The 26,426-nt window shown below is 42.3% G+C and overlaps 1 protein-coding gene across 3 annotated transcripts in view; it reads left to right on the top strand.

Annotated features, from left to right (window-relative positions):
- The window catches only part of Syne2 (spectrin repeat containing nuclear envelope protein 2), a 296,837-nt gene that overhangs the window by 71,767 nt on the left and 198,644 nt on the right, over positions 1-26,426 (top strand). For all 3 annotated transcript variants that reach the window (XM_087911749.1, XM_087911748.1, XM_087911747.1), the window contains exons 8-19: positions 2,052-2,248; positions 4,748-4,848; positions 7,937-8,038; positions 10,169-10,306; positions 12,783-12,947; positions 13,797-13,909; positions 15,222-15,384; positions 16,336-16,414; positions 16,631-16,818; positions 18,864-19,028; positions 21,696-21,818; positions 24,034-24,207. In XM_087911749.1, the coding sequence (XP_087767875.1) occupies positions 2,052-2,248; positions 4,748-4,848; positions 7,937-8,038; positions 10,169-10,306; positions 12,783-12,947; positions 13,797-13,909; positions 15,222-15,384; positions 16,336-16,414; positions 16,631-16,818; positions 18,864-19,028; positions 21,696-21,818; positions 24,034-24,207 (1,708 nt within the window). The remainder of the gene's footprint in view (positions 1-2,051; positions 2,249-4,747; positions 4,849-7,936; positions 8,039-10,168; positions 10,307-12,782; positions 12,948-13,796; positions 13,910-15,221; positions 15,385-16,335; positions 16,415-16,630; positions 16,819-18,863; positions 19,029-21,695; positions 21,819-24,033; positions 24,208-26,426) is intronic.

Genomic DNA, 26,426 nt, shown 5'->3' with positions numbered 1-26,426 from the left:
TCCTCCCCTTCTATTGTTATTGTGTCCTGAGGACTGGATTCAGACCACCAGGTTTATGTGGCAAGTTCTTTACCTGCCGAGCCATCTCGTCAGCCTGGGATGAATTTTTAAAGAAGAAAAGTAGAGGTGATAAAGGGAAGTTTGATTTCTTTTGCCATTTCTATTTTTTTAATTTAAAAAGCATATTATGTATATGGGTATGTACATAGAGATATTAAGGAGCCCAGAAGTGTTGGATCCCTGCCTTATTCCATGTTCTATTGCTGTACAGAGATACCACGACCACAGCAACTCTTACAAAGGAAAATATTTAACTGGGGCTGGCTTACAGTTTCAGAGATTTAGCCCATCATCCTCATTGCAGGGAACATGGTGGCATGCGGGCAGACATGGTGGCATGTGGGCAGATGTGGTAGCTGAGAGTTCTACATCTGGATCTCCAGGCAGCGGAAGAGGAGTACCATGTGGGTTTAGCTTGAGCCCTTGAAACCTTAAAGCCCACCCCTAGTAACACTCTTTCTCCCAAAAGGCAACACCACCCAATTGTGCCACTTCCTGGTGGCCAAGCATTCAAATTTATGAGCTTATGGGGACCATTTGTATTCAAAACACCACACCCTCACTCTACTCTGCTCAGCTCCTCCCTGCCTCCCTATCCAGATCCACCCCCTTTCTGTCTCATTAGACTTAGAATAACTTCTAAGGGATAATAATAACATATAGTAAGGTAAAGCAAGCATGAACACATCAGGCCTTGCCTGTTGAGCGCTGCATCCTGGCGGGGAAGCAGAAGGACTGGGTTGGTGCAGTTGGCACAGAGTGAAGAGGATTCACGCTGTGGTCAAGAGTGTCAGGGACAAGAGATAGTTTCCCTTCCTGTGAGTGGCTAGGGAGGGCCTTGTAGAGGGGACCCCTTTGGGCTGGGGCCTGAGGGAAACCTTTGAATGTGTGGAATCTGTGAGAAAGAGCATCCGTCTATATGGATTAGGAGTTTCGCTTTGAGAGTGAGAACAGAGGCAGACGGGGCTGCCTTATGGTTAGAGAGGAGCTGTTCAGATGAGCAAGGTGCTCAGGGCCCAAGTCACATCAGGCCCTGTGAACCAGGGTGGAAGGTATTACAGTGGAAAACTGACCCTTAACTATTTTAGGGGTGTGGTTTGGTGGTACCTCATGTGTTGCTGTGTAGCTCTCCCTACACTCCACCAGCAACAATCTCCATCTTCCATGGTTGAAACTCTATTATACCTATTAAATAATAACTCCATCTTCTTCCTCCCTAGCCACTGGACACCTCCCATCTATTCTCTGTCTTGTCAGTGTGGCTGATTGAGCTACATGGAACTAGATAGTGTTTGGCCTTTTTGATGGGTTTATTTCAGTCAGCACAATGCCTCCTAATTTCCATCCATTTCATAACTTAGCAGTTCCTTCCTTTTAAGTCTGAATTTGTTCTTCTGTTCCATCAGTTTACGCTTTTATCCATGACAACAGATTACAAGCAGAGAAATGATGAGGTCTCTCTGTTCAGTGAGCAGCCAGGCAACTAGGCAATAATTTGGTCCAAAGTATCATTTGATTTGTTCCACTGAGGGCAAAATATTGCTGACTATAGTTAGTTATCTTGACTCACTGTAGGAATCTAAAGTCAGACTTGAGCCAGCAGATGGTTAAATGAAGAATATTATGTGTGTGTGTGTGTGTGGCGGTGAGGTACTGGAGGCACCTCCAGATCCCAGGCCCCTTTCTGAAGTTTGATGCACTGGGTGGAGAGAGGACCTGGGAATTTCCATTTTCAATACTTGAATCTCAGGAGATGTTGACGAAGTGACAGGGACCACACTTTGTGAATTGATGCTCTATGATATTCTGAGCACTCTCATTGACCTTATTATACCTCAGTTTGACGATAAGATTCAAATGAAAATTTTCCCTAGGATCATGGCATTCATCTATAGTGTTTGTTTCTCCGAATTATGTTTTAGTTACCGTTGACTATGGTGGGAACATTTTTATTTTTTTAACAACTGTCTATATTACATCCCTTTGCACAGGTCTGAGTCTGTCAATGTGACAGATTTTAAGTCAAGCTGGAGAAATGGGATGGCCTTTTTGGCCGTCATCCATGCCTTGAGGCCGGACCTGATTGACATGGACAGTGTGAGGCACAGATCCAGCAGAGAGAATCTGCAAGAGGCCTTCAGGATAGCGGAACACGAGCTGAAGATCCCCAAACTGCTGGAGCCCGAAGGTAGAGAGCTCTTCTTTTCTTTGGAAGTCTCCTTGTTTTAAGGTCCTGCATGAAGTTGACTTGAAGCAGCACCTCTGTGAGGGCGACCATAGCAATGTATTTTCATGCTGGAAGATTTAACTTAACTCTTAATCGAATTTCACGGATTGAGACTTTGCACCAATTAATTCTGTCATTGAGAAAGTGAAGTTGCAGCTGAATGTAAGCAATGCCTTTATTAAAGCAATTTGAACCTTTGTTATAATTTCCTTCTAGTATGTTCTGTATTGTGTTCTTTATTCTGATTTTCCTGAGCTCTCCTGCAAGCTTCTTTAGTTCTGAATCACACTTGTTTGTAAATTTTTCGTTTGTGAATCACTCTTGTTTATGATTCATACTTGTTTGCAAATCACACTTGTTTGTGAATCACACTTATTTGTGAATCATACTTGCTTATTCACACTTGTTTGTGAAACACACTTTTTGTGAATCTCTTGCTTGTGGATTGCACTTGCTTGTGAATCACACTTGCTTGTGAATCTCTCATTTTGTGAATCGCTCTTGTTTATGAATCACACTTGCTTGTGAATCATACCTGTTTGTGAATCACACTTATTTGTGAGTTATACTTGTTTATGAATCATACTTGTTTGTGAATCTCTCTTGTTTGTGAATCACACTTGTTTGTGAATCGCTCTTGTGTGTCTCCCTGTCCCAGCTCTCTTCTCCTGTGGCTGAGGGAGAGCCACAGTTGCCTCTTCTGTGTTCTCCTTATGTGGTCGACCACACTTTGGCATTCTTTCTGCTCAGTCCTTGTCTTTGAACATTAACAAGAAAATCATAAAATGCCAATTTTAACTATATAGGCTTATTGTTAAAATAATTTGTTTCTGAAGAACACTTTCCTAGTTTCTCAAATATACCATACATTAATATCAGTGTGGGAGACAAAGACAGAAGGACCACTGAATTTGAAGCCAGCTTGAGACACACAGCAAGCTCTAAGCCAGTCAGTTCTACACAGTGAGGGCCTGTCTTAAAAAAAGAACGAAGGAAGCAAGCAAGGAAGGAAGGAAGGCAGGCAGGCGAGTAAGCTGGGTCAGCAAGATTGGGGGCAAAGGGATTTGCTGCCAACCTGGCCTCCTAATTCAGTTCTTGGAAATCTAATGATAGGACGAGAGAATCAACTTTCCCAAGTTGCCCTGACCTCTCCATATGTGCTATGACACGTGGCTCTCTCAGACAAATAAGTGCCAAAAAGTGAAGTTATTAAAGCGGTGTATAGGATTCATGAAAGCAGGGTGAGGCCACAGATGAAGGGCAGCTTGTAGCTCTAGCTGTCTCTGCAGGAGTGTGGATCAGATGTGATCAGTGCACGGCTCTCCAAACAGTGTGAAGCACACACACCTGGACTTGTTGACTATAAATCTGGCTTCTGTTAAGCACGTGTAGCACATAATTGATAAATAACAAAGTATATGCTATACTTTACCATGCAGTCCTAGTAGACTAAGAAGGCTTTTCTGAGTTTACCACACTCTTGATCAATCTATAGGCTTCAGGTTACAGAATCCTGCTTGTTCTTTGGTGGCATGAATGGTTTCTTTGCTTAATCAAATGTTAGTTTTTTATGTTAATTGCTACATAACAGCTCTAGATGACATATTTAAGCATCTGTGTCATTAACAATGGCCCCAGTGAGCATTTGTAGTAATCAGTAAAGGGACAAATCAAGTCCTCATTTGTATGGCTGTGGCCTAAGCACAGCCAGCATGGTGGTTTCTAGTCGCTGTCACCAAATCGTGGAAGGGAACTGGAGATGAGGGTAATGTAGCGCCCTTTCTCCCCTCGGGTGCAGATGGCCGTGGGTGCACACCTGTAATCCCAGGACTTAGGAAGCTGAGGCCAGCCTGGTGAGGCCCTGTTCAAAAATAGATTTAATAGACATAAGTTAGGTTTCAATATTTATTACCTCACTTTTGAGGCCATTATTTTTCTCATGTGTGACACAAATCCTGGCCCATGGAAATCAGGTTTATTCATCCCATGAATGGGTTAACTCTGAATGTCCTGGACAGGTCTTCTATATAGAAACCCTTTACTGCACGGATGCCTGGACTAGTGTGCTAGGAATCAGTTACCCTTGCTGTGTACTTCTGTATTCTGCAGGACCCCATGCACCATGTCTCCAGAAGGAGAAACGCTTTGGCTTTTCGTCTCTCTACCCCTCTGATTACTGTGTTATCCCGCAGTTGACAACAGGTTGAGTGACACTGTGTTTCTTACTCTGAGGTTGTTTGTGCAATGTCCTCGTTCTCCCTGATTCTGTCTGACTGCAGATCTAAGGTCTGAACTTCTGAACAGTGTTGGAGCCAGGGGAATGATCAGAGACTTCAGGGCTGGCCCAGGACCAGTTAATTCAAGAGCCTCTGAACCCAATGGCCTCGGCCATAGACTTCTTGAGAATCAATTGTGGGAAGTCTCTTCTACAGCTGACGGGCCATGTGGTATGTCTTGCAGATGTAGATGTCGTGAATCCTGACGAGAAGTCCATCATGACTTATGTGGCGCAGTTCCTGAAGTATTCGAGGGATGCCCCTGGCACTGGAGCGTCAGCTCAGGTATGGCTTCCTACCCGCTGCCTCCTTTTGGTTGTACACTAATGATTTGACTAAACCAAACAAAACAGAACGAAATATGAGTTGCACTCACAACTTAAACGCACCATTTGTATGAGTATGTACACCATACCTGAAGTTATGATATAAAATAGTTTCAATATCCATAATGTTCCATCTTGCCTCTTTTCTGAGCTCTACGCTTCCTCCCTGGAAACTAGTATTTGAATTTCTCGCACTGTTGTAATTCATTTGGTTGGGATTTTCTTTCTTTTACGTTCGAGTGATGGTTTGCCAAACTTTGCTGAATTATCTGGATAGCTTCTAGATTGGCGTTGTGGCAGTTCCGTGTTAGCGTGACACACGGTGCATGCCTGAGATGAGAAAAGGTTCATTTTTACTCATGGTGTGAGAGGTTAGGGCATGACCACCCCGCATTGGTCAGGTGGGACATCCTAATGGGCCATGTATGACAGGACCAGGGAAGCTCAGATGACAAGACACTAGAGTTCTGTGGTCCCCTTGGGACCAAAGACTTAGCGCTTTCTACTGAGCCTAACTTCTTAGCGCCATCTGCTCTGGTGCCCTCTTTGGTATTCAAACTTGTTGGAGGAAGCTGCTTTTTGGTTCCCAGCTGCCTAGCCCTGAAGTAATCACACAGAAACTGTATTAATTAAATCATTGCTTGGCCCATTAGCTCTAGCTTCTTATTGACTAACTCTTACATATTAATTTAATCCGCTTCCATTAATCTGTGTATCACCATGAAGCTATGGCTTAGCGGAGGGAGGAGGGGGAGTTCCACCATCCTAGGGACTACATGACTTCTCTCTGACCCTGCACCTTCTTTCTCCCAGCATTCAGTCCAGTCCTCCCAGCCTAGCTCTGCTCCACCTCGCCCTGCTCCACTATAGGCTCAAAGCAGTTCTTTATTCATTAATGGTCATCATAGCATACAGAGGAAAACCCCACATCACCAATTTGTGACGTTATTTGTTGTTCAAGAGCTAAACTATAGCAGGTGTCACACAGGATGAGTTAGAAGTTAAGCTGCCTTTTGAACAATTTGCAGATTTGTTTTTTTGTTTTGGGGAGACAGGGTCTCACTATATAGCACTGGGTACCCTGAAATTCGCTATGTAGACTAGGCTATCTCTTCAGTGCTGTGATTAAAGGTGTGTGCCCCCACACTTGGCTCTTTACTCATTTGTTTGGTGATTTTTTGCCTGCATATCTGTCTGTCTGCACCATATTCATGCAGTGCCCATAATGCCATGATGGCCAAAAGAGGGCATCTCCATGTGGGTGCTGGGAACCAAACCCGGGTCTTCTAGAAGAGTCTCCAGTGATCTTGACTGCAAGCCATCTCTCCAGTCTTTTTGAAAAACTTAGAGATAATAGATTTTCGATCTATTATAACTTTTATTTGTTTTACTGGAATATTCATATACTATAAAATCAAGATATTGGAAATGTTCAGTTTTGTAATTTTTAGGCATTTACATTGCCCTTGCCCTCTGACTTAGCACCCTTCACTGTGCTTCCATGAAGATAACTGAGAGCAGTGAATGTAGCAAGTTATTAAGTAAAATCCATATTATTTTAAAAGCTCCTTTAAGTGGCTTGGTTACGTACCTTTTGTCTGATGAACCGGACTGCTTTTCCAGCTGTTATGGCCCAGGCTGCCAGACACGTTGTTACTGATTCTGGAAGTTATGTTCAGGGGACTAGTCTCAGAAATGGGTAGGTCGTTTTGGACCTCAGAGAGACCTCCCCTTCCTAATTAACTCTCATATAAAAATAAAATAACAAATTCAACTCATGAAGTTGGGTGCCAAAATATTGAGCAGCCCTCTTGCTTACTAGAATAAGAAGGCAAATGAACAGAAAACTGTAACCTCAGGATTTACCTTCCAGCGGCAAAATCTGCATTCACTTGTGAGCAAGCCCATTGCAGCTAATCTCTCAGATTTAGAAAGAGCCCCACTCCTGTCTACAGGATAACACATCTGAGATTTTTGCTAGTTTTTTGTTTTTGTTTGTGTGTGTGTGTGTGTGTGTGTGTGTGTGTGTGTGCATATTTATGATCTTTAAGGTCTTCACAATATTTTTGGTATGATTGTTTTTTGGCAACAGACCTGCTATAAAGTGATTTGGGGGGTTGTTAAGATGACTTAGTGCACAAAAATGATTGACATTTTCTGAACAAACCTGGTGGCCTGAGCTTCATCTCTGTAACCCGTGTAAAGGTGGAAGGAGAGAAATGACTCCTTAGAATTGTTTCCTGACCTCAATATTCTTGGTTTGGCATGTGTGGTTTCCCCTCATCATACACGATAATAAATAACATTAAAAATGATATATGATGTTTCCTAAAAAACTGAAATAAAGGAAATGTTAGGCCATATCTGTAGTTAGTTTACCCCTTTCTTTTTTGAGATAGGACTTCACATGTAGCCCTAGCTATCCGAGAGTTTGCTAAGTAGACCTTAGCCTTGAACTCCCAGAGATCCATGTGCCTCTGTTTTCTTAGATTTGGGATTAAAGATATGGCCTGTATGGTTTATTTATTTTTATGCCTTTGCATGTTTGCCTACATGTATGTATGTGTGACGCAGTTGTGTCTGGTGCCTGTGAAGTCAGAGGAGGGTTCCAGATCCCCTGGAACTGCAGTTACTGACAATTTTGAGCTGCCATGTAGTGCTTGGAATTGAACCCAGGTCCTCTGGAAGAGCAGCGAGTGCTCCTAACCTTTGAGCCATCTCTTTTGTCCCCATTTAAATATATATATATATATATATATATATATATATATATATATATATATATATATATATATTCTTTTGAGAAATCTTTATTTAGAAGCACAGAATGATTTTTGGTTGTTAGTTTCCATCTTATTTTAAATGTAAGGTGTTGCAGGAACCAGCAGAATTACTCTTGGGCATAGTGAGTCATTGGTGTAAAATAATATTAACCCACTGCTCTTAAAAGTTGTCAATTTTATTGCTTCTAGAAATCACCAAAGCTGTGTGGGATATGGTTTAAATATGTGTGTGCATGCATACATGTTTACTTGTGTGAATTACAGGTCAAGGTGAAGGATGCTATGGTATGGCTAACCCTGCAGGAGAAGAAACTACAGAAGTTGCAGAAGGATTCGGCGAGTGAGACCTACTTTAACAAGTATCACGTGAGTAAGACTTTAAGCACCAGCTCATACTGTTTTGGGGAAAGAGTGGTGAGTATACGTTTAGAAAAGTATATTTAGAAAACTCTAAGAGAGTAGTAGTGTTTAGTCTTAAACAACCCCAGGCCTCGGAGCTGAAGTTCTGAACCATGCTTCTGAAGCCTTTGTGGATGTTCTTGTCAAATACAGGTTCAGAGTCAGGAGTTCTGGCCAGGGCCTGAGATACCGCATTGCTAACGTGGTAGTGGATGCTGCTGATCATAGAGTAGTCTGAGCTATGGGGCTCTACAGCAAGGGATGACACACTAGAGCCCCTGGCCCTGGACTCCTGCTTTTGCAAAGGAAACGATATCAGAATAGAGCTGCATCCATTTAAGCACTCTTTATAGTTATTTCCATGCTATACCTAGACCTGAGATGTTGGAAAAAAGATCAAGTGGTCCATGAGGCCCAAGAGATTATCGTCTTGCCTCTGTAATGAAAGTTCTCCATCCCTGGTTTTGAGTAGATCATTCTTTCATCATGAATGTCGAGTGAAAGGGAAACACCGGAGATTATCGATTGCACCTCTCAGCATTTTAGTTCAGGGCTTCAGCCAGGAGTCTTCTGTATATAGTAGTGGTGTTATCACCGAGCTGACCATCCGCTTTGGAGTGAGCCCCATGCTGATTAGTCTTTTACAGGCTAACACGTCTCGCTGAACTTGGTGTTGTTAACTCACTTTTCCATGTAAAGATATTAAGGCTCAGAGGGACTAAGTGACTTCTCTGATTTTCTACAGCGTCTCAAGAGTAGAGTGTGGCTTTAGGGTTCCAGCTCTTTTCACATTCTGTTGATTGTCCAAGACATGCTAATTATTAACTGTACAATCTTGAGGGTGCCAGAGAAGTGTTCTTAGAACCCATTGTCTGTGTAATTTTGTGCTTCCCACCCGTTCTCTGTCTTGAATAAGGAAGATATTGTCATGTTCTTATGTAGCCCTTAGCGCTTTCTGGGCCCCCATTCCCCTGCGGGAAATGCATGAGTCAGCCTTTCCAAATCCAACATGGAATGGGTCACGTGACTCCTGGATCATGCCATTCTTCTTGGCCTGAAGTCTGTAGGGGAGGAAGGGACCGGAATTTTCTTCCTTGGATCAGAACAGCATAGGGTCTACGGGCTTCTTCCCCCGAAACGTTTGAGCTCAGTGTTAAAGCATCTTGTTTCCACTATGCCTTTTACTTAGTAATGTAACATAGACTCATGTTCCTTCAGTAAAAGGTTTTATGACATTATCGTCAGAGATAAAATGAATTATTTATTATTTATTTATTTATTTATAGCCAAGTCTAAATATTACTAATTTCCTCAGCCTGCCCTGAATTCTTGAATTCAGATAATTTTTTGACTCTCACGTACCTGGGACTATACAGGGCCCTACTACCATACCCAGCTGACATTAAGTATAGTCAGGCATATTATTAATGGTTGTATAATGTCTTAAATAACACGGATTGGTAACTTGAAAACATGAGTATTGAATACAAATGCAAACCAAGAAAGACTTTGTGTCTGAAATCCTGAGTGCAGGCAGGAGGGGATTTTCAGTGTGCATAGAGCGCATTGGGTAGAGTCGGCATAATCTCGGTCAGTCGTCTCAAATCATTATGTGGCTCAGATGTGTATTCCATGCGCTTGGGAAGCTGAGCCAGGAGGATTGGTGTGAGCCTGAGACCAGCCTTAGGTACATAGTTCCCTCCCAATCTGAGGTGCAGAGTTAGACTCAGCCCACACAACCAAAGACAACCGCCATCATGTGTGTGTGACAACTGCCAGGTGGAAGTTATCTTGTCTGCTCCAGGTTGGACAGACTTTGCATGTGGCATCATGATCCACCCTCTAGAGAGAGGTGACTTCCCCATACTCCCTTGCAGTACAAATCCAGCAACTGCCACCCCTGTGACATTTTGCTGTTCCTCAAATTATCAGTGAGAAGAAACCGGATCAGAGGAAAGATGCTGGATTCAGAGATTGTCCTTTTATCTAAGCCAGACTTAAATATCACCTTAAGCTAGAGACCTTGAATTAGCAGATTGCATTCTATAGACAGAATTACGTGTTTTAAGGTATTACAGAATGTTCCTCTAATTGCAGAGTCTGCTGTCCTTTATGAAGTCCCTGAATGAAGAAAAGGAGCCGTTTGGGGATGTCCTGTCACTGAAAGGGAGCACGAATGAGCAGAATGAAGATCAGTTCCGGTTGAGACAAGGCTGGGCCGGCCTCATGCACCAGGTTATGTTATGTTGCTTAGTAGAACACCTCTTGGGGCATCTCTATTTTTTGGGGGTGAGGACTTGACTAGACTTTCATCGGGAATTCTGAAGGGGACAGGATAGATGCTTCATCAGAAAAGAGGATCCTGCTTTGTTTTTTTCCTCCCATGACATTATTTAGACAGGAATTAAATTTAAAAAGAACTTTACAGCATTCTGCTTTAAAAAGGCAAGATTATCCAAAGCTACCTTGGCCATCAATTCTCGGTTTCCCATGGTGGGTAGCGTGATGTTTGCTGTTGAAGGTAATTCTTGTGAATGGTAGCCTCTGCCCTCCCATCTTTTGTCCTTATCAATAGGTGATTGAAAAGTTACATGGACAACCTGGAAACACATGTAGGATGTCATACACATCTATGGTTTTCATCCTTTGAAGTTTATTAGGACTTGGTTTATGGTTCAGCATGTGGCGTATCAGTATAACCACATGCTTTTGTATAAGCTTGTATTCTTCAGCAATTTGGGATGATAGTAATATCAGTTAAGACAAGGTGGCTAATACTCTTGTCCAACATATCTATGTCCTAGCTGGCATTTGTCTTAGTCTATAACTTCTGAAAAGGAAGCTTAAAAAATCTGTGGAAACCTTTCCTTAATTTTGTCAAGTTCTGCTTTGTGCATTTTAAAACTTTATTAGGCACATACAGATTTACAATAGTATGTCTTTTGATGAATTGACACCTTATGAAATAACCTACTAAATATAAGTAGTATATATAAATATGTTTACATTTAGCAAGAATATATATATTTCAAACTTATATTTAGTGAGACTGTTTTGTTTGGTGTCTACTTCGTCTGATATGAATGTCATGTTTTCATCTACTATTCATTCTGATGCTATTTGAATTACACATTTCCCCCTTCATTTATTTTAACCCATTTGAGTCTTTATAGTACATCTGTTAGAGACAATACATCAATTTTTTTTCTTATTTTTTATGGGAATCCTAATCTTTTAATTGGAGTGTGTAGTACATTTATACTTAATGTAATCATTTCTATCATTTAATTTTGGCATATCATTTTATCCTTTAATTTTTGTGCTCCCTCTGTTTTTGAATCCTCATCTTTTAAAATTCTGTTTTAATATGTCTGTCAGCTTTGGGTGCTGTTTATTAGGTGTTTACTCTAGGGGTTATAATAATGTACATTCTAAGCTGTTTACAGTCTAAATTTTGAACTGTATAATTTTTATTGTACAACTTCATTTACATGTAACATTAATTTCTCAAAAGTTTTAAAATTTAATTTAATTTTTATTCCTTAGATACCTGTTTGTTTTCTAGTGAGAGACGGAAAGTGTATAGATCCAGATGGGAGGGAAGGTAGGGAGAAACTGGCAGGAGTAGGGGGAGGATAAGTTGTAATCAGAATCCAGCCTGAGTCCTTTGCAAGAGCATAGTATGCAGTCTTAATCATTGAGCCATCTTTCAAACCCCCTCATTAAATGATTTTTAAATGAATTTATAGAGTACACACGTTTACACACACAACTACAAATAAAAACTTTTAAAGAAAAAATTCTTTAAAACTTGTTTACTCAGAACAAAAAAATTACACACATGACACATAACGTGTCTATGCATAAAGCAAGCACAGCGTAATGAATTTGTATGAAGTCAGAGAGAGACTGTATGGCTCATGAAGTCAGTATTTCTCATCAAGGCCCTACACAGGAAGCATTTGTGGATCTCTGCTTAGTTATCAGGAGTGGGAGCCCCCTTTTTTGCAATGTTTTTTCAAACCATTTACTAAATGTGCAAAACAGTTGTGCAGGGCTCAGAGCCACGCTGTTAGAGCCCTAACCTGGGGAACAGTGCAGCTCGAGGGGTCTTCCCACCAGAGAACAGTGCCCAGAACCTACACAGCAGAGGACGAGAACCTGAATCAGGGTGGGGTTTGCCGAGAGAAAGAAGTGGGAAGGTGAGGTGGAATGTTGGCGTATGATTAGGGCTAGTGAGACAGTAAGCCCTGTGTGTTTATGCGTGTATGCGCACCTGTGCGTACGCGTGCGCGTGCGTGTGCGTGTGTGTGTGTGTGTGTGTGTAAAGTGGAGTTACAGTGCTGTTCTGGGGATGGTTTCTGTTCATCTAGAGAACCTGACAAAACCAAAGTCAAAGAACACAAGGGCATATGGTGTTTCAGACTTCTTTCTATGACTGTTTAAATAGTTCGAATTCCCTCCATGCACTTTATATTAGATTCATGCAAACCTTTCTTTTTCTTGTGCCTTCTTTACCAACAACTTTTAAACTAATCATATTCCTCCTCTACAAGCAGTAGAATAATATTTAGAGCTAAGAAGTTTGCCCACCGATAAAATCCCTTTAATACATCGGCCTTGGCTTTCTGAGGCACATGAAGTAAATACGTGTTGGTGAGGATGTGGACAGGACAAGCCCTGACAAAGGATGACTCTTTGTGTATTTCAGGTCACCGCATGGAAAGCCCAGCTGGATGACGCCTTGCCTTCACCGCTCAAAGAGACCGAAGCATGGCTCAAAGATGTGGAGGGGCTTTTGGAGGAAGGGCTGCCCGCCTCCCAGAATCATTCCGAAGCTGTGGCTCTGATCCAAGGGAAAATGTCTTTATTCAAGGTGGGAAAGCAGACTTGTGGAAAACTGACCCTTTGTTAGGGTCTGACCTTGAGGAAGATTGTATTCTAGAGAGAAGAGAAGGAAACACAGTAGTGGTCGGGTGTGGTGTAGCGAGTCCCCGGGGAACCAGAGGGACTTTGGCGAGTGCTGGGCAGGATGGTGCCTGCTATAATCCCAGCCTTGGGAGGTGGAGGCAGGAGAGCCATAACTCAGGCTCCTCCTTGGCTATATAGTAAATCTGAGGCCAGCTGGGCAACATGAGACCCTGAGACAAAAACAGTCCCAACAGCAAATGCTTTCGCATTCATGACTGTTGTGCTGTTTAAGACAGAAATCAGGAGAGGTAGAAGCCAGTTGATTCTAAAGCGACAGGGACATCCGACCAAAACAAAAAAAGATGCCAAGGAGAAGAAGCTGGTTTAAAATGAGGGTGGCTGTGGGTCCTTGCTGCAAATGTGTGACTTGTGAGCGTTAGGGCAGTTGTGTCTCTGGAGGGATGAAGAGAACGAAAGATTTTGCTTATGACTTTGCCAAAGACACCGCATGCTGACCCTTGGGAAAAAGCCCCCCCCCCCCCCCCCGCTTAAAAGTTTCATGTTGAAATAATGATTCATGAAAATCTTAGGTAAGAAGGAAGAGATGAGAACCCGTCATGGTGGCTCATGCCTACGATCTTAGCACTCAGGAGGCTGAGGCAGGAGCATTACCGCAAACGTGAGGCCAGTCAAGGGTACATTGTGAGTTCTTGGCCAGCAGGCACTACAATGTATGGCCCCATCTCAGTCAGTCAATCAGTCAGCCAATCTTTAGAGATAAATCTAATTTTCCACGGTTCTAATTTTCTTTCAGAGTCTGATGGCCAGCTCTGACTATCATCTGAATATTCTCTTGGCCTTTGAAAACAGAGATGAGAACCAGCTGCCCGCCGTGCCACCTGACAAGCTAGAGGAGATGAAAAGACGGTCTGTCACAGTGCTCCTTCACAGCCGCCCTGTTCACGTTCAGCAACAGCGTCGCTAGCATACCTCGAGCGTAGACTTAGAGATAATGTCTCATGTATTTGCTTCTACGGCTTGATAACCACACCTTCGTGATTTTGCAATAACAACATGCATGGCTCACGTCCTGTGTCATTGAGCAATAGACTCTTGTGATGGGAGCTTTGTCTTTCTGAGCTCGCGTTTTCATATGTGTAAACATGGGCTCATGACAATCACCCTGTCTGTGTCCCACTAGGGTATTAGATCAAGGCGGGGGGTGTGTAAGTGCCCTTTTATAGAGTAATACTAGGGGATGAAGAGACAGTTTGTCAGTTCAGAACCCTGGCTGTGCAGTCATGGAGAAGGGTCAGACTTTGGATCCCAACACTTGTGTAACAAGCTGGGGTTCCACGGGTACCCATCACTGCAGTTCGAAGGGATCTAAGGCCTTTTTCTGGACTTTGTGCATAGGCAAGTATACTCACACCCACCCGTGTGCACACACATTCATGAAGACACATGTAGACATAAGTAAAATTAATAAAATATAAACTGTAAAATATTATCTGTGTGGGACTGGAGAGACAGCTCAGTGGTTAAACAGCACCATCTGCTCTTGCAGAGGACCAGGTTCAGTTCCCAACACCCACATGGTGGCTCACAGCCATCTGTATAATTCCAGCTCCAAGGGGTCCAGTGCCCTGTTCTGACCTCTTTAGATACCTTCACCCATTCACACACACACATACCCTATAATACATATAACTGAAATAACATAAAATCTTTAAAAAAAATACATTATCAGTATAGATGCCATTTAACTGAAAGTCGCCCACACTGTCTTTTATTTTATCTTTACTCATAAGTATCTCACCGGAATAAGAGAACGCCGTCCTTGATAATGAAACTGTCTTCATATGGAAACTTTAAAAAAAAGGGTAGCTGCATCAAATTATACAGAAGTTTTTAAACACTGAGATATTTTGTTCCTTAATGTGTTCTTACAGGATTTCTCAATAAGAAAATAATTTCTCTAGAAAATGTTCTGTTTTTACCTTAGAAATGGTCGTTTTATATTTTGCCACATGTTTTAAAGGAAAAAGAGAGGGACAGAAGGGGTCGGACACACACACACACACACACACACACACACACACACACACGGTAGGGGAGCACTCTTAAGGGTACATTTGAGTTCCATGTTGTTGAATAGAAAAACTAAAGTATAGTGTTATTTAAAATGCTGGACAGATTTCTGACACTTGGTCACTTCTACAACCTGTTTGTTTTCCAGAATCAACAACATTTTGGGTAGACAGTTCATCCCTCTTCTGGAGTTTCATGACTCCAAGTGCGCAGTCCTTGCTTTGCTAGATGAAGCGAAGGCGAAGCTGGATGTTTGGAACGTCACTTACGGGAACGAGGAGTCTGTGGCCGTCCTGCTGGAAGACTGGCATGTGAGCTGCTTCCGTCTGACCTTGGGCATCAGTGGCTTCTCTGAGCTTATTCTCGATTAGCTCAGGAATTCTTCTGATCTGGGGTCAGGCTTCTCTGGGTGCAGGGCTCGTTAGCTCCGGTTTTCCTGGAGAAAGGCATCAGTGGTGTTCACGTAGGAAGAGGAAAGAGCAAGAAAACGAGGATTGCAGTGTTCAAGATGGAGTTAGGATGGTTAATACCTCAGGTGTTTCCCCCATTACAAGTGTCTTCTTTGATAATTTCATCTTCAATTTATTCCCTCACTCAGCAGTTAACTTTGCTTTCAGAACTTTGGGCTTAGCTTCTCAAACTTTATTTCTAATCTTTGAAAATGTATTTTAAGTTTCTTTGATTTGCTAGTGGCAGGGGGTGCCAAGGCTACAGATACACGTGGAGATCAGGTGACAACCTGTGAAGTCACTTCTCTCCTTCCATCATGCGTGTCCCAGGGATGGAACTCAGTCCTTCAGGCTCGGTGGCAAGTGCTTTTGTGCCCTGTAGAGCCATCTCGCTGCCTCCTGTCATGGCTGCATCTGTGTAGGAGGTGATGGCCTGACAGAGGAGTAACCTAATGTAGCTGGTGAGGACAAAAACATGTGATATGGTTACACAGTGTTACGAAAAAAGGTGAATTAGAAGGTTTTACATTTGTTTTGAAAGATGAACTTGCCTTTTCCCAGCAAGAGAAAGCAGTGTAAAGTCACATGACCTTGTTATGCTAACTGCAGAAAGATAGCCCCGTATCATTGTGCCCTCATATCTGCTGAGTCCCTTCATGAACTGTGCCTTCCTGTCTTACTGTTGCAGTGTGTTGCTATTCAAGTATTCTAGAAAATTTGACAGTTTTGCCCTTTACTGATATCCTCTACTAATATCTGGATTTCTTCGCACCTTTTCAAAAGTTGTCAATATTTTTTTCCTTTCCTTTACAGAAATTTATTGAAGAGAAAAATTTCTTAGCTCAGCTTGATACTTCTTTTCAAAAATGTGAAGAAATTTATAAGAATTTGGGTAAAGTATCCTCGTTGCTTTTTAATGACAAGGCCATTGTTTCTAGAAGGTTATGTTTTACTTTAATGGTTTGGAAATTAACTTTTCTCACGTATATTTTCTTGGGGGAAATTCTTGCTTTTTGCTCTTAATGCAAATAGTTTCCTTAATACTGTTTCCAAATGGCAACAATTTTCTGACTGTTCTCTTTTTTGCTTGTTTGCTTTGGTGGTGTAGCTGGGGAATGTGAGAAAGTTAAAGAGGAGTATGTGACATTGGAAAGGAATGTTCACACGTGCAGACAACGCATACATAACACAAAGGCCATGCTGCAGAGAGTGCTGGCATGTTGGGCGACTTACAAGGAAGACCTCCCGCTACTAAAGGCTTCTTTTGAGGCGACAAAGAAGGAACAAATTAAAGAGGTATTTGAAGTCAGTGGTCCTGTCCCAGTTTTGCTTCTGTTTTTGAAGACGGCCTAAGTAGACCCGGCTGGCTTTGAACCTTGGCATCCATCTGCCTCTATTTCCTGAGTTCTGGATTAAGGCATGCCTTACTGTGCCCAACTAGATTTACTTTTTTATTTCTTTTTGTTTGGAGGCCCATTGTCTCTCCTAAGGTGAGTGTCTACAAAGGAGTAAAAATGTATCTTCTAGAAAATTACTCAAGATCTTGGAAAGAACTTAGTGTCTTTCTTAATGTAATTGTCAGAGAGTTTTTTTTTCCACATTGTATTTTAAAGACACATGCACAAATACACACTTGCACACGAGTTTACATAAATAATAGAGTTTTTGGGAAAAATTATTTATTATGTATTTATTTATTTGAGATAAGGTCTTATTTACCCCAGGTCAACCTTGAATTCCTTTGAATTCGAAGATGATTTTGAATTCTGATCTCCTACTTCCACCTCCTGAGTTTAAGGATTATAGTTTAAGGATCCAGTTTGTGCAATGCTTGGATGGAGCCAGAGGCTTTGTGCTTGTTTGGCAAACACTCTACCAACTGATTTATATCTTCAGACCCCTATTGCCCTTCTCCTTAGAGAGTACAGAAAAGACATTGACATGAATTAATAGAGGTTGGCTCTGTAGTCTGGCACTTATCTGACCCTTAGGAGGCCCTGAGGTTTGTTAACCCTACCCCTCTTTTTGAGGCAGGTTCTTGACTCTGATCTAGGCTGGCTTCAGAGGCACAAGTGTCCGGTTCTCATGGATTGCAGACATGGATTACCATGCCTGCCTAGACCACTGTTTTTCAGAATTATCATTTTCCATTTAGTTGAAACATTCTACCCATAAATCCTTCCCGAATTTCTCCCACAGAGGGTCCCAGACTCATTGACCAATCTTGGTCATGGTTTTACTGACCTGGACATGGTTTTACTTAGTCTCTAGGCCAATACTTACTCGACACTTCCCCATTTAAATCATTGAATTCAACAACTTAATAGCAGTATGGGCTCTAGGAGACAGAGGCTGCCAAGTCTACTTCAGAATTCAAAGGCTCTAGCAGGATCTCTGGCTGCCTGGAGCACCGTGGCAAGGGTTTGGGATGGTATGTTCAAGATGGCAACTTTTCTGAGTTATGTGTCTTTTAATATCAGCTGTGTAGAAGGAATGCCAGTGTAACTTGTTATTATTTTCATATGCTATCTAGGAAATATTATTTGTTTCTGTCATTTGTTTTCTTTGTCGGACGTGGATCTAGAGAGCCTTTCACACTAAACATCTTCCAAATGGAGAGGAATTGCTTCACGGACAGTGGGTTCTTGGTATGAGCGTTGCAGGACACAGAGAGCGGCTTGAACTTAGGAAGTCCTCTCGTCTCCCTGTCACCTGTGTTGATACTCTAAGTTCTCACCTCTGGTTTCCAACGGTTTGTCTGTCTTTCAGGGTCTGAGATTAGAATGTCCCTGAGATTAGAATGTCCCTAAACCCGGTAGAAGTTGCCATCTTGAGTGTGATTTCAAACCTCTTCTCTGATGGCCTGGGCTGCCAGAGGTCTTGCAAGAGACTTTTAACTTGGAAGGAGACTTGGTAGCATCTGCCGCATAGATGCTGTGACACTATTAAGTTGTTGGGCTAGATGACTTAAATAATTCTTGACCTTGAGACTAAATGAAGCTAGAATCAAGGCAGCATGACCTCTATGGAAGCCATTGCCAGGCCGATATGACCTCTATTGACTAAATAAATCTGGAAACCTCTGCTATTAGTTTATCAGTGTAGTTTATCGACACTTAGTAGACTAGGCACTTCTGAAGAGGCCAGGGTTGGTATCAGGACAGTGCCTGCACCTGCCATGCAACAATCTGTGGCAAGCTGGGAAGTTCTCTAAGAGGGAACTCAGTGTTTCTACAAAGGCCTTCACACTCAGTCTTGCTGAGAATCAACCTTAGTAGAGATTTATTGTGGATGTTAGCAATGCAAACGTACCATTAAATATTTCTACTCCTTCTGTGTAGGTTCCCTTCGAGACCCTTTCCCAGTGGAACACAAAATACGCTTCTCTAAACGAGGTGGGAAGTTTCCTAGTTGACGTCAGTAATGGTGAAGTTGGATTATCTGTTTCTAAAGAACTGAGAAGACTGAATAAAAGATGGAGAAAGTTTATCCCAAAGACTCCACTCGTAAGTTCTTGCTTCTGGTCACAACTTTCTGGTGATCTCATCCACACATTTTACTGTTCGGTCATATATGCATAGCTTGGTGGGGATCAGCAATTCACAGCTGTGCAGCCATTAATGCAGTCAGGCTTTTTTGGAATATGTAGTATACATACATACCTGTCCATACATGTAGGTGTGTGTGTGTGTGTGTGTGTGTGTGTGTGTGTCTGTCTGTCTGTCTGTCTGTCTGTCTAAACTGCTGTCCACATTATTTTTCAGATAAAGTTTCTTGCTTAACCTTGAGCTCACTAATTGGCTAGACTAGCTTGCCATCAGCCCAACGATCCTGTCTGGAACTCCTCAGCCCTGGGCTTACAAATGCATACTGCTATGCCTCTCTCTCTCTCTCTCTCTCTCTCTCTCTCTCTCTCTCTCTCTCTCTCTGTGTGTATAAAAAAACCATTCAAAATTTCCACTTCCTCCCCTCCTCCCATTTCCCTCCTGCTCCCCCTTCCCTCCAGTCCTAAGAGAGGGCAGGGTACCCTGCCCTGTGGGAAGTTAAAGGCCCTCTCCCTTCATCCAGGCTTAGGAAGTTATGCATCCAAATAGACTAGCCTCCCAAAAAAACAGTACATGCAGTAGAGACAAATTCCAGTGCCATTATCATTGGCTTCTCAGTTTGCCCCAATTGTTAGCCACATTCAGAGGGTCCAGTTTGATCCCATACTCATTCAGACCCAGTCCATCTGGATTTGGTGAGCTCCCATTAGCTCAGGCACACTGTCTCAGTGGGTGGACCAACCCCTCATGGTCCTGACTTCCTTGCTCATCTTCTCCCTCCTTCCACTCTTCAACTGAACCTTGGGAGCTCAGTCCAGTGCTCTGATGTGGGTCTCTGTCTCTATCTCCATCTGTCACTGGATGAAGGTTCTATGGTGATATTCAAGATAGTCATCAATGTGACTATGGGACAAGGCTAGTTCAGGCATCCTCTCCTCCACTGCCCAGGGTCTTAGCTGGGGACATCCCCGTGGACACCTGGGAACCCCTCTAGAGCCAAGCCTCTTGCCAACCTCAAAATGGCTCCCTTAATTAAGATATCTTCTTCCCTGCTCCCATATCCATCCTTACTCCATCTCAACCACCCCACTCCCCCAAGCTCTCCCCAATCCTCCCCTTCTCCCTTCTCTCTCCCTTCTCTCTCCCCCTCTCCCCTCCCCCCACCCTACCTCCATCCCCATGCTTCCAACTTTTGCCTGGCGATCTTGTCTGCTTCCAATTTCCTGGAGGATCTATATATGTTTTTCTTTGAGTTCACCTTATTACTTAGCTTCTCTAGGATGGCTAACTCTAGGCTCAATGTCCTTTGTTTATGGCTAGAATCCACCAATGAGTGAGTACATACCATATTCATCTTTTTGGGCCTGGGTTATCTCACTCAGGATAGTGTTTTCTATTTCCATCCATTTGCATGCAAAATTCAAGATGTCATTGTTTTTTTACCGCTGAGTAGAACTCTAATGTGTAGCTGTGCCACACTTTCTTTATCCATTCTTCCATTGAGGGGCACCTAGGTTGTTTCCAGGTTCTGGCTATTACAATCAATGCTGCTATGAATATAGCTGAGCAAATGCTTTTGTAGTATGATTGGGCATCTCTTGGGTATATTCCCAAGAGCGGTATTGCTGGATCCTGAGGTAGGTTGACTCCCAATATACCTGTTTTTTCAAGGGTGCTGGGGATCTGAACTCAGGTCCCCGCGCTTGCCTGGCTGTTAGTTTTAGAACACTGTCATCGCTCCATGAAGATGATCTGCACCTATGGTTTCTATCCGTACCTCTTTTCCACCCCCCCAGCCCCAGATAACCACCAGCCCACTTCCTTGGTCTATAGATTTGCTATTTTGGACTTTTCCTATAGACAGAATCATAATGTGGCGCTCCATGACTGGCTTAAGGCCCTCAGCAGAATGCTTTGAGGGCTCACCCAGATGTGCTGTGTAACTGCACCTCATTCCAGATGTGCTCTGTAGCTGCACTCCAGTCCCTTGCAGTGCAGAGTGGAAGCCTAGTGTATGAATATGCCAAGTTGCATTTGATTAGCCATCAGCGATGCACATGTTGGTTCTCTCCATTCTATGGGCTGTTAGATCCACTACACTCATGAACATATGCATAGAGGCATTCTAATTTCTTTGGGGTACACATATATTGCAGAGAACTTTTAGTGTTTGAGCCTTTTCTAATAGATGCCTCTCTGTCAGTTCCTTTACCAAAATCATAAGCATTGTTTTGTCCATCCAAGGTCCTTAAGAACCTATACAAGATCTTAGTTATCTTTATATTATTTATCACAAAACAGAATTATAATAAAATGTTTAAAATTATTCTTTTACTTGTCCATAACAATTTCTTAGATGTTTTAGTAGACTTTTTGGGTGTTTATGAAGAACTTTGCACAGCTGAGAATGGGCTTTCACACTTGATCTTCCTGCCTCCGTCTCCCAAGTGCTAGGAGTACAGGTGTGCACCGCTACACCTGGCCATAAATGCATGTTTCCCAGTGCTACTGACGGCTGATATACCCAAGAAGAATATTTCACTGTTATTTTTCCACTTACTCTTTTTAATATATAGTATCAAAGAGGAAGAAATGTGAACATGAAACTTAGGAAATTAATTTTTATAGGAACTGAAACTGCCACTTGCGGAAAATCAGGACCAGCCCACTGGGGACAGCTCTGGAACGATTCTATGTGAGGGATCGGCTGGGTCAGCAGAACCTCATGAACGTCATGGTGAGGACTTAAAGGTGAGGCCGGTACACTTTGCACACGCGCATAGGAACGACCCAGCTCCAGTTCCTTTCCTTAGGAAGGGACAGATGGAACAATGGGAAGTGTATGCGTTGCTAGGTAACAGTCAGGACACGGGACTTTTGAATGGTGCCGAACAAGTTTGTATTTCTTTGGAGGACTTCCGATAAGTGCTCATAAATGCTCTGTCAGGCGTGCCCTGTACTAAAGACATGACAATTGAGTTACACAAGCAAGCAACTACCTAATGATGTAAATACATTTGGGCTTTTGTGCTGGGCCATGCTTATAGTTCTCCTCCTTCACGTGTGGCCTGTGAGCCTCAGGTCAGATGCACCTGGCAGCTTCCAAAGTTGGCTAGCCGCCAATCTCTTTCTGTGCAGCTTGCTTTCTGCGCAATGGCAGAAAGTGTAGCTGATATTCCTTGTTGTGGTGGACAGTTTGGAGAATGTTAGATTTTTAAGTAAGTCTATGAAAAGGGAAGAGAAATATAAAGTCACACGTGTGTAACAGTACTGTGGCTTCAGCTATGTGCCGCACCCAGAACCAGCCATATCACCTTTCTTAAGTGATCTCATCCGCCTTTAGACAGCCGCAGGAGTGCTAATGTTTTCATTAGCAAGAAAGCCTAAAGGGCAATTAGCACAGGCTCCTGCAAGAAGTGCTCTTGTCGGGCATGCAGGAAGCTTGGGGTTCATCTGTACCACTGCATGAAAGAAAAAAGAATGCGAATTCGAAGAAAATTGGGAAGGTTCTTATATTTTTGGTTGTGAGCCTAGCCTTTAACAGCTGAACCATCTCTCCAGTCTGAAGGTTCTTAATTTATCTGCTATACTTTAAAATATAAGTCTCTGAACTCTGAAAATGTTCAGATATATATGTGTAAGCACATTTGCACTTGTGTGTGTGTGTGTGTGTGTGTGTGTGTGTGTGTGTGTATTGAGACAGGTACTCTCTGTGTAACCCTGGCTAGTCTCAAACTTAGAGAGATGCTGAGTTCTGGGATTAAAGGCAGGCACCACCATGTCTAGTAAAACCAATTTTGAAATTGATGGTTGTGCAAAGCAATATGGTATCAGCCTATAGAGTACTGAGACTTGATGAGAACAGAATTGTTTTTAAATTTTGTCTAAGCCTTCTTTATTATTTTTTAAAATATTTTTATTTATTTATTATGTATACAGTGTTCTGTCTGCATGTATGCCTGCAGGCCAGAAGAGGGCACCAGATCTCATTACAGATGGTTGTGAGCCACCATGTGGTTGCTGGGTATTGAACTCAGGACCTCTGGAAGAGCAGTCAGTGCTCTTAACCTCTGAGCCATCTCTCCAGCCCCCTTCTTTATTATTTTTAAATATATATGTGTAACGTGTGTGTGTGTGTGTGTGTGTGTGTGTGTGTGTGTGTGTGAGAGAGAGAGAGAGAGAGAGAGAGAGAGAGAGAGGAGAGAGAGAGGTGACAGTCTTGCTGTGTAGCCCAGGCTGGTCCCAAACATATAACAATCCTTTGGTGCAAGGATCACAGACATGTGCCACCATACCCAGCTCACCACTTTTTTTTTTTTTTTTTTTTTTTTTTAGACAGGGTCTTCCTACAGAACCCAGGTTATTCTAGAACTCACAATCCTCCTGTATCAGACCCCTGAATGTTAGGATTTTTCAAGTGTGACACCATGCCTGGCTCAAAATCTCTTGTTGATGATATCATATCATTATTGTGAGGAATAGCTAAATTCAACTGTATATGAGTTCTAGACAAGTTTATCTAGATTAATTTTCCAAGCTTCAGCTTACTTATAACATGAGACAATGCCATTAGCTGACAGAAATGATAAAATAACATACATGCTCAGCCTTTTCATGTGCAAAATGATATATACTTTCTTATTATCACCATCAAACTAGGTCTTACATCCCAAACGTGCGGTTGTGCGCAGACCAAATATACTGCAGTAGCTCTATCACAAAGCCTGTATGTGTAGTAGGCTCTGAACCTGTGTAAGAATGTTTGCTTTGTGATGTTCACACAATGGCGCGAAACCTAGCGATGTGTTTCTCTGTCCTTATCACTAAGCAAGCACCACGCAATGTGGTGTTGAATTCATGTTCTTCAGAATGGTGATAAGATTTTAAACAATATTTTCATCTTGCAATGGTAATGGTAATATTTTCAAAGGCAATTTTCATATTGCAATGGTTTTGAATGTTGTAGGCTGTGGAGAAACAGGAACTAGAAGACGACAAATCAACTGGACATTTGAAGGTGAATGAAGAGGTTGAGAAACTCATCAAAGAGGTGAAAACCTGGGAGTCAGAGACCCAAACCATCTTGGATCTCCTCCGACACGAAGATGATGTGGGTGGCTCCTCGGTGGACGCCTTGCAGGTGCGATTGTGAGCATGTTTAAGAGGCTGCATTCGTGCTTGGAAACCTACGTGGGCTTGTGTTTTAAGATAAATAGAAAGTTTAAAGCAGACAGTAGTGAGTTTGTGTTTAATTTCCCTTATTGGGACATTTTAAGACGGCATGGACTCCAACCTGGTTTCCTCTTCAGTTAGAAAATGAGTGTAAGATTTTAACTCATTTCCCTGCCTATAACGTGGACTGGAATATTCTGGTGTATGTGAGGCAGTAAAATGAGTCTGGTGAGGCTCACTATAATGGGAACATATGAATTATGTAGGAATTTGTGCCTTGAACCAGCCATGTCCCCGTGTCACTGGTGGGGAGGTGACTGACATGTTTGAACTCCGTTTTGTGTTCATCCTCGAGCAGTTGACTCAGGTGAGAAGCGTTGAGGTGCAAGCGTATTTCAGGGTCAGGATAACTGAGGGTTTTTACCGACTTCCAGCACAACCGCAGCGTCAATGGAACATGCTGTGAGCTGTGCCCAGATGGGAAATCTGTCGAATAAAAGAGCACTTGTGTATTTTTCTACACCTACATGGCTGGAAAGATCTATAGTTCAGCGTGCGATATTTTCATTGTCTGTAACAATGATACCTTTAATAGTTTGAAAAGTATTTTTGCAAAATAGCATTAAAAGAACTTTACCCACTTTTTTTGGAATTTCATTTTTAAAAATTTAGATAATCTGCAATTTGTTTTAGTAAAAGAAATGAAATAGGTATCCCCTATTACACAGCTATTTGAAAGCATAATTTTAAGGCTTTTTAAAATTACACTTATTTATTTTGTGTGAGGACCACATTGCACATGTAGAGGTCGGAGGATAACCGCAGAGTCGATTCTTTTCTTAAGCCATGTGTGTCCCGGGACTAAACTCAGATCATTAGGCGTGGTGGCAAGCAGCCTTACCTGCTGAACCATCTTGCTGGTACTAATGTATGATTTTTCTCTTTTCCATTTCGAATTATTTTACAACTATTTAAAAAAAACACAGAAATGGTTCTTAGACACTGAAAGTACATAGTCATGTTGTAATCACTCCAGTTATTAGAGTAAATAATGATCATGTATATTTTATTTACTATTGACTTTTTTGTTTATTTGTTTTTTATTTTTAGACAGGGTGTCTCTGTGTAACAATCCTGCCTGTTCTGAAATTTACTTTGTAGACTAGATTGGCCACAAATTCATTCACTGAGATTCACCTGCCTCTGCCTCCCAAGTGCTGGGACTAAAGGCGTGTGCCTCCACCGCCTGGCTATTATTGACGTCTTTATAGATATGTTTTTGGGAGTTGGGGGAGACAGGAGCTCATGTAGCCCAGGCTGATCTCAAATGCCTGACTCCTGACCACACCTTCTGGGTGCTAGGATTACAGGTGTACCCCACCATGGCTGGCCAGAAGGTGTGTTTAAAGAGTGGGAAAGCCTCCAGACAATGTGGATGATCTGTTTCCATTTTAAAACCAGAGCTGTGTTTTCGTAGTTTATACTCCTATATCCACAGAAGGGAAGAATGCTTACTTTTGTGTCTCGGCCCTACACTGTACTCAGTTTCTGGCACAGACACATAAATACTTTAAAAGTCAGTGTCCCAATGGGTGATTAAATGACAGCCAGTGGGTAGCTGGAGAAAGGGACTTCTTCTTCACGCACTGCTTTCCTAGTATATGGGCTCATTTGTTATGTATTTTTAAATTAAAAAGAGAAAAAATTAAAAGGGACTGTTTTAATTTAATAAAAATAAAGTCACCACCATCCTACTGCATGAAAACCATAAGAGCGGCCTGAGTGCGCTTGATGCCCCAGGCTGACGTCTGTCTTACCACACCCTTCCTGCTCCTGAGGTGCAATTAACTTTTTTATGCTAACTTGAAAGCTAGAAGGTCATTGTTTATGTGTAAGGTTGAGTTATATTTCATATACATGTAATTCTGTGGATATATGTGCTTCTGTTTCCGAGTTTTCTTCGGAATTTAACTTTTCCCTTTTTTGGGAGTGTGTGTGTGTGTGTGTGTGTCAGAGAGAGAGAGAGAGAGAGAGAGAGAGAGAGAGAGAGAGAGAGCGCAAGCATGTGCGCAGCTACCATTGACCTGTATCCCCAGCCCTTTTCATGTTTTTTTTACGTTAAGAAAGAGTCTTGCTAAGTTATGCGAACTGGCCTGTAACCCAGGCTGACCTTCTGCCTCAGCTTTC

The sequence above is a fragment of the Myodes glareolus genome, chromosome 11 (assembly GCF_982192425.1).
Source record: "Myodes glareolus chromosome 11, mMyoGla1.1, whole genome shotgun sequence".
In the NCBI taxonomy this organism is placed as follows: Eukaryota; Metazoa; Chordata; class Mammalia; order Rodentia; family Cricetidae; genus Myodes; species Myodes glareolus.
This window is presented reverse-complemented; position numbering and strand designations above follow the sequence as displayed.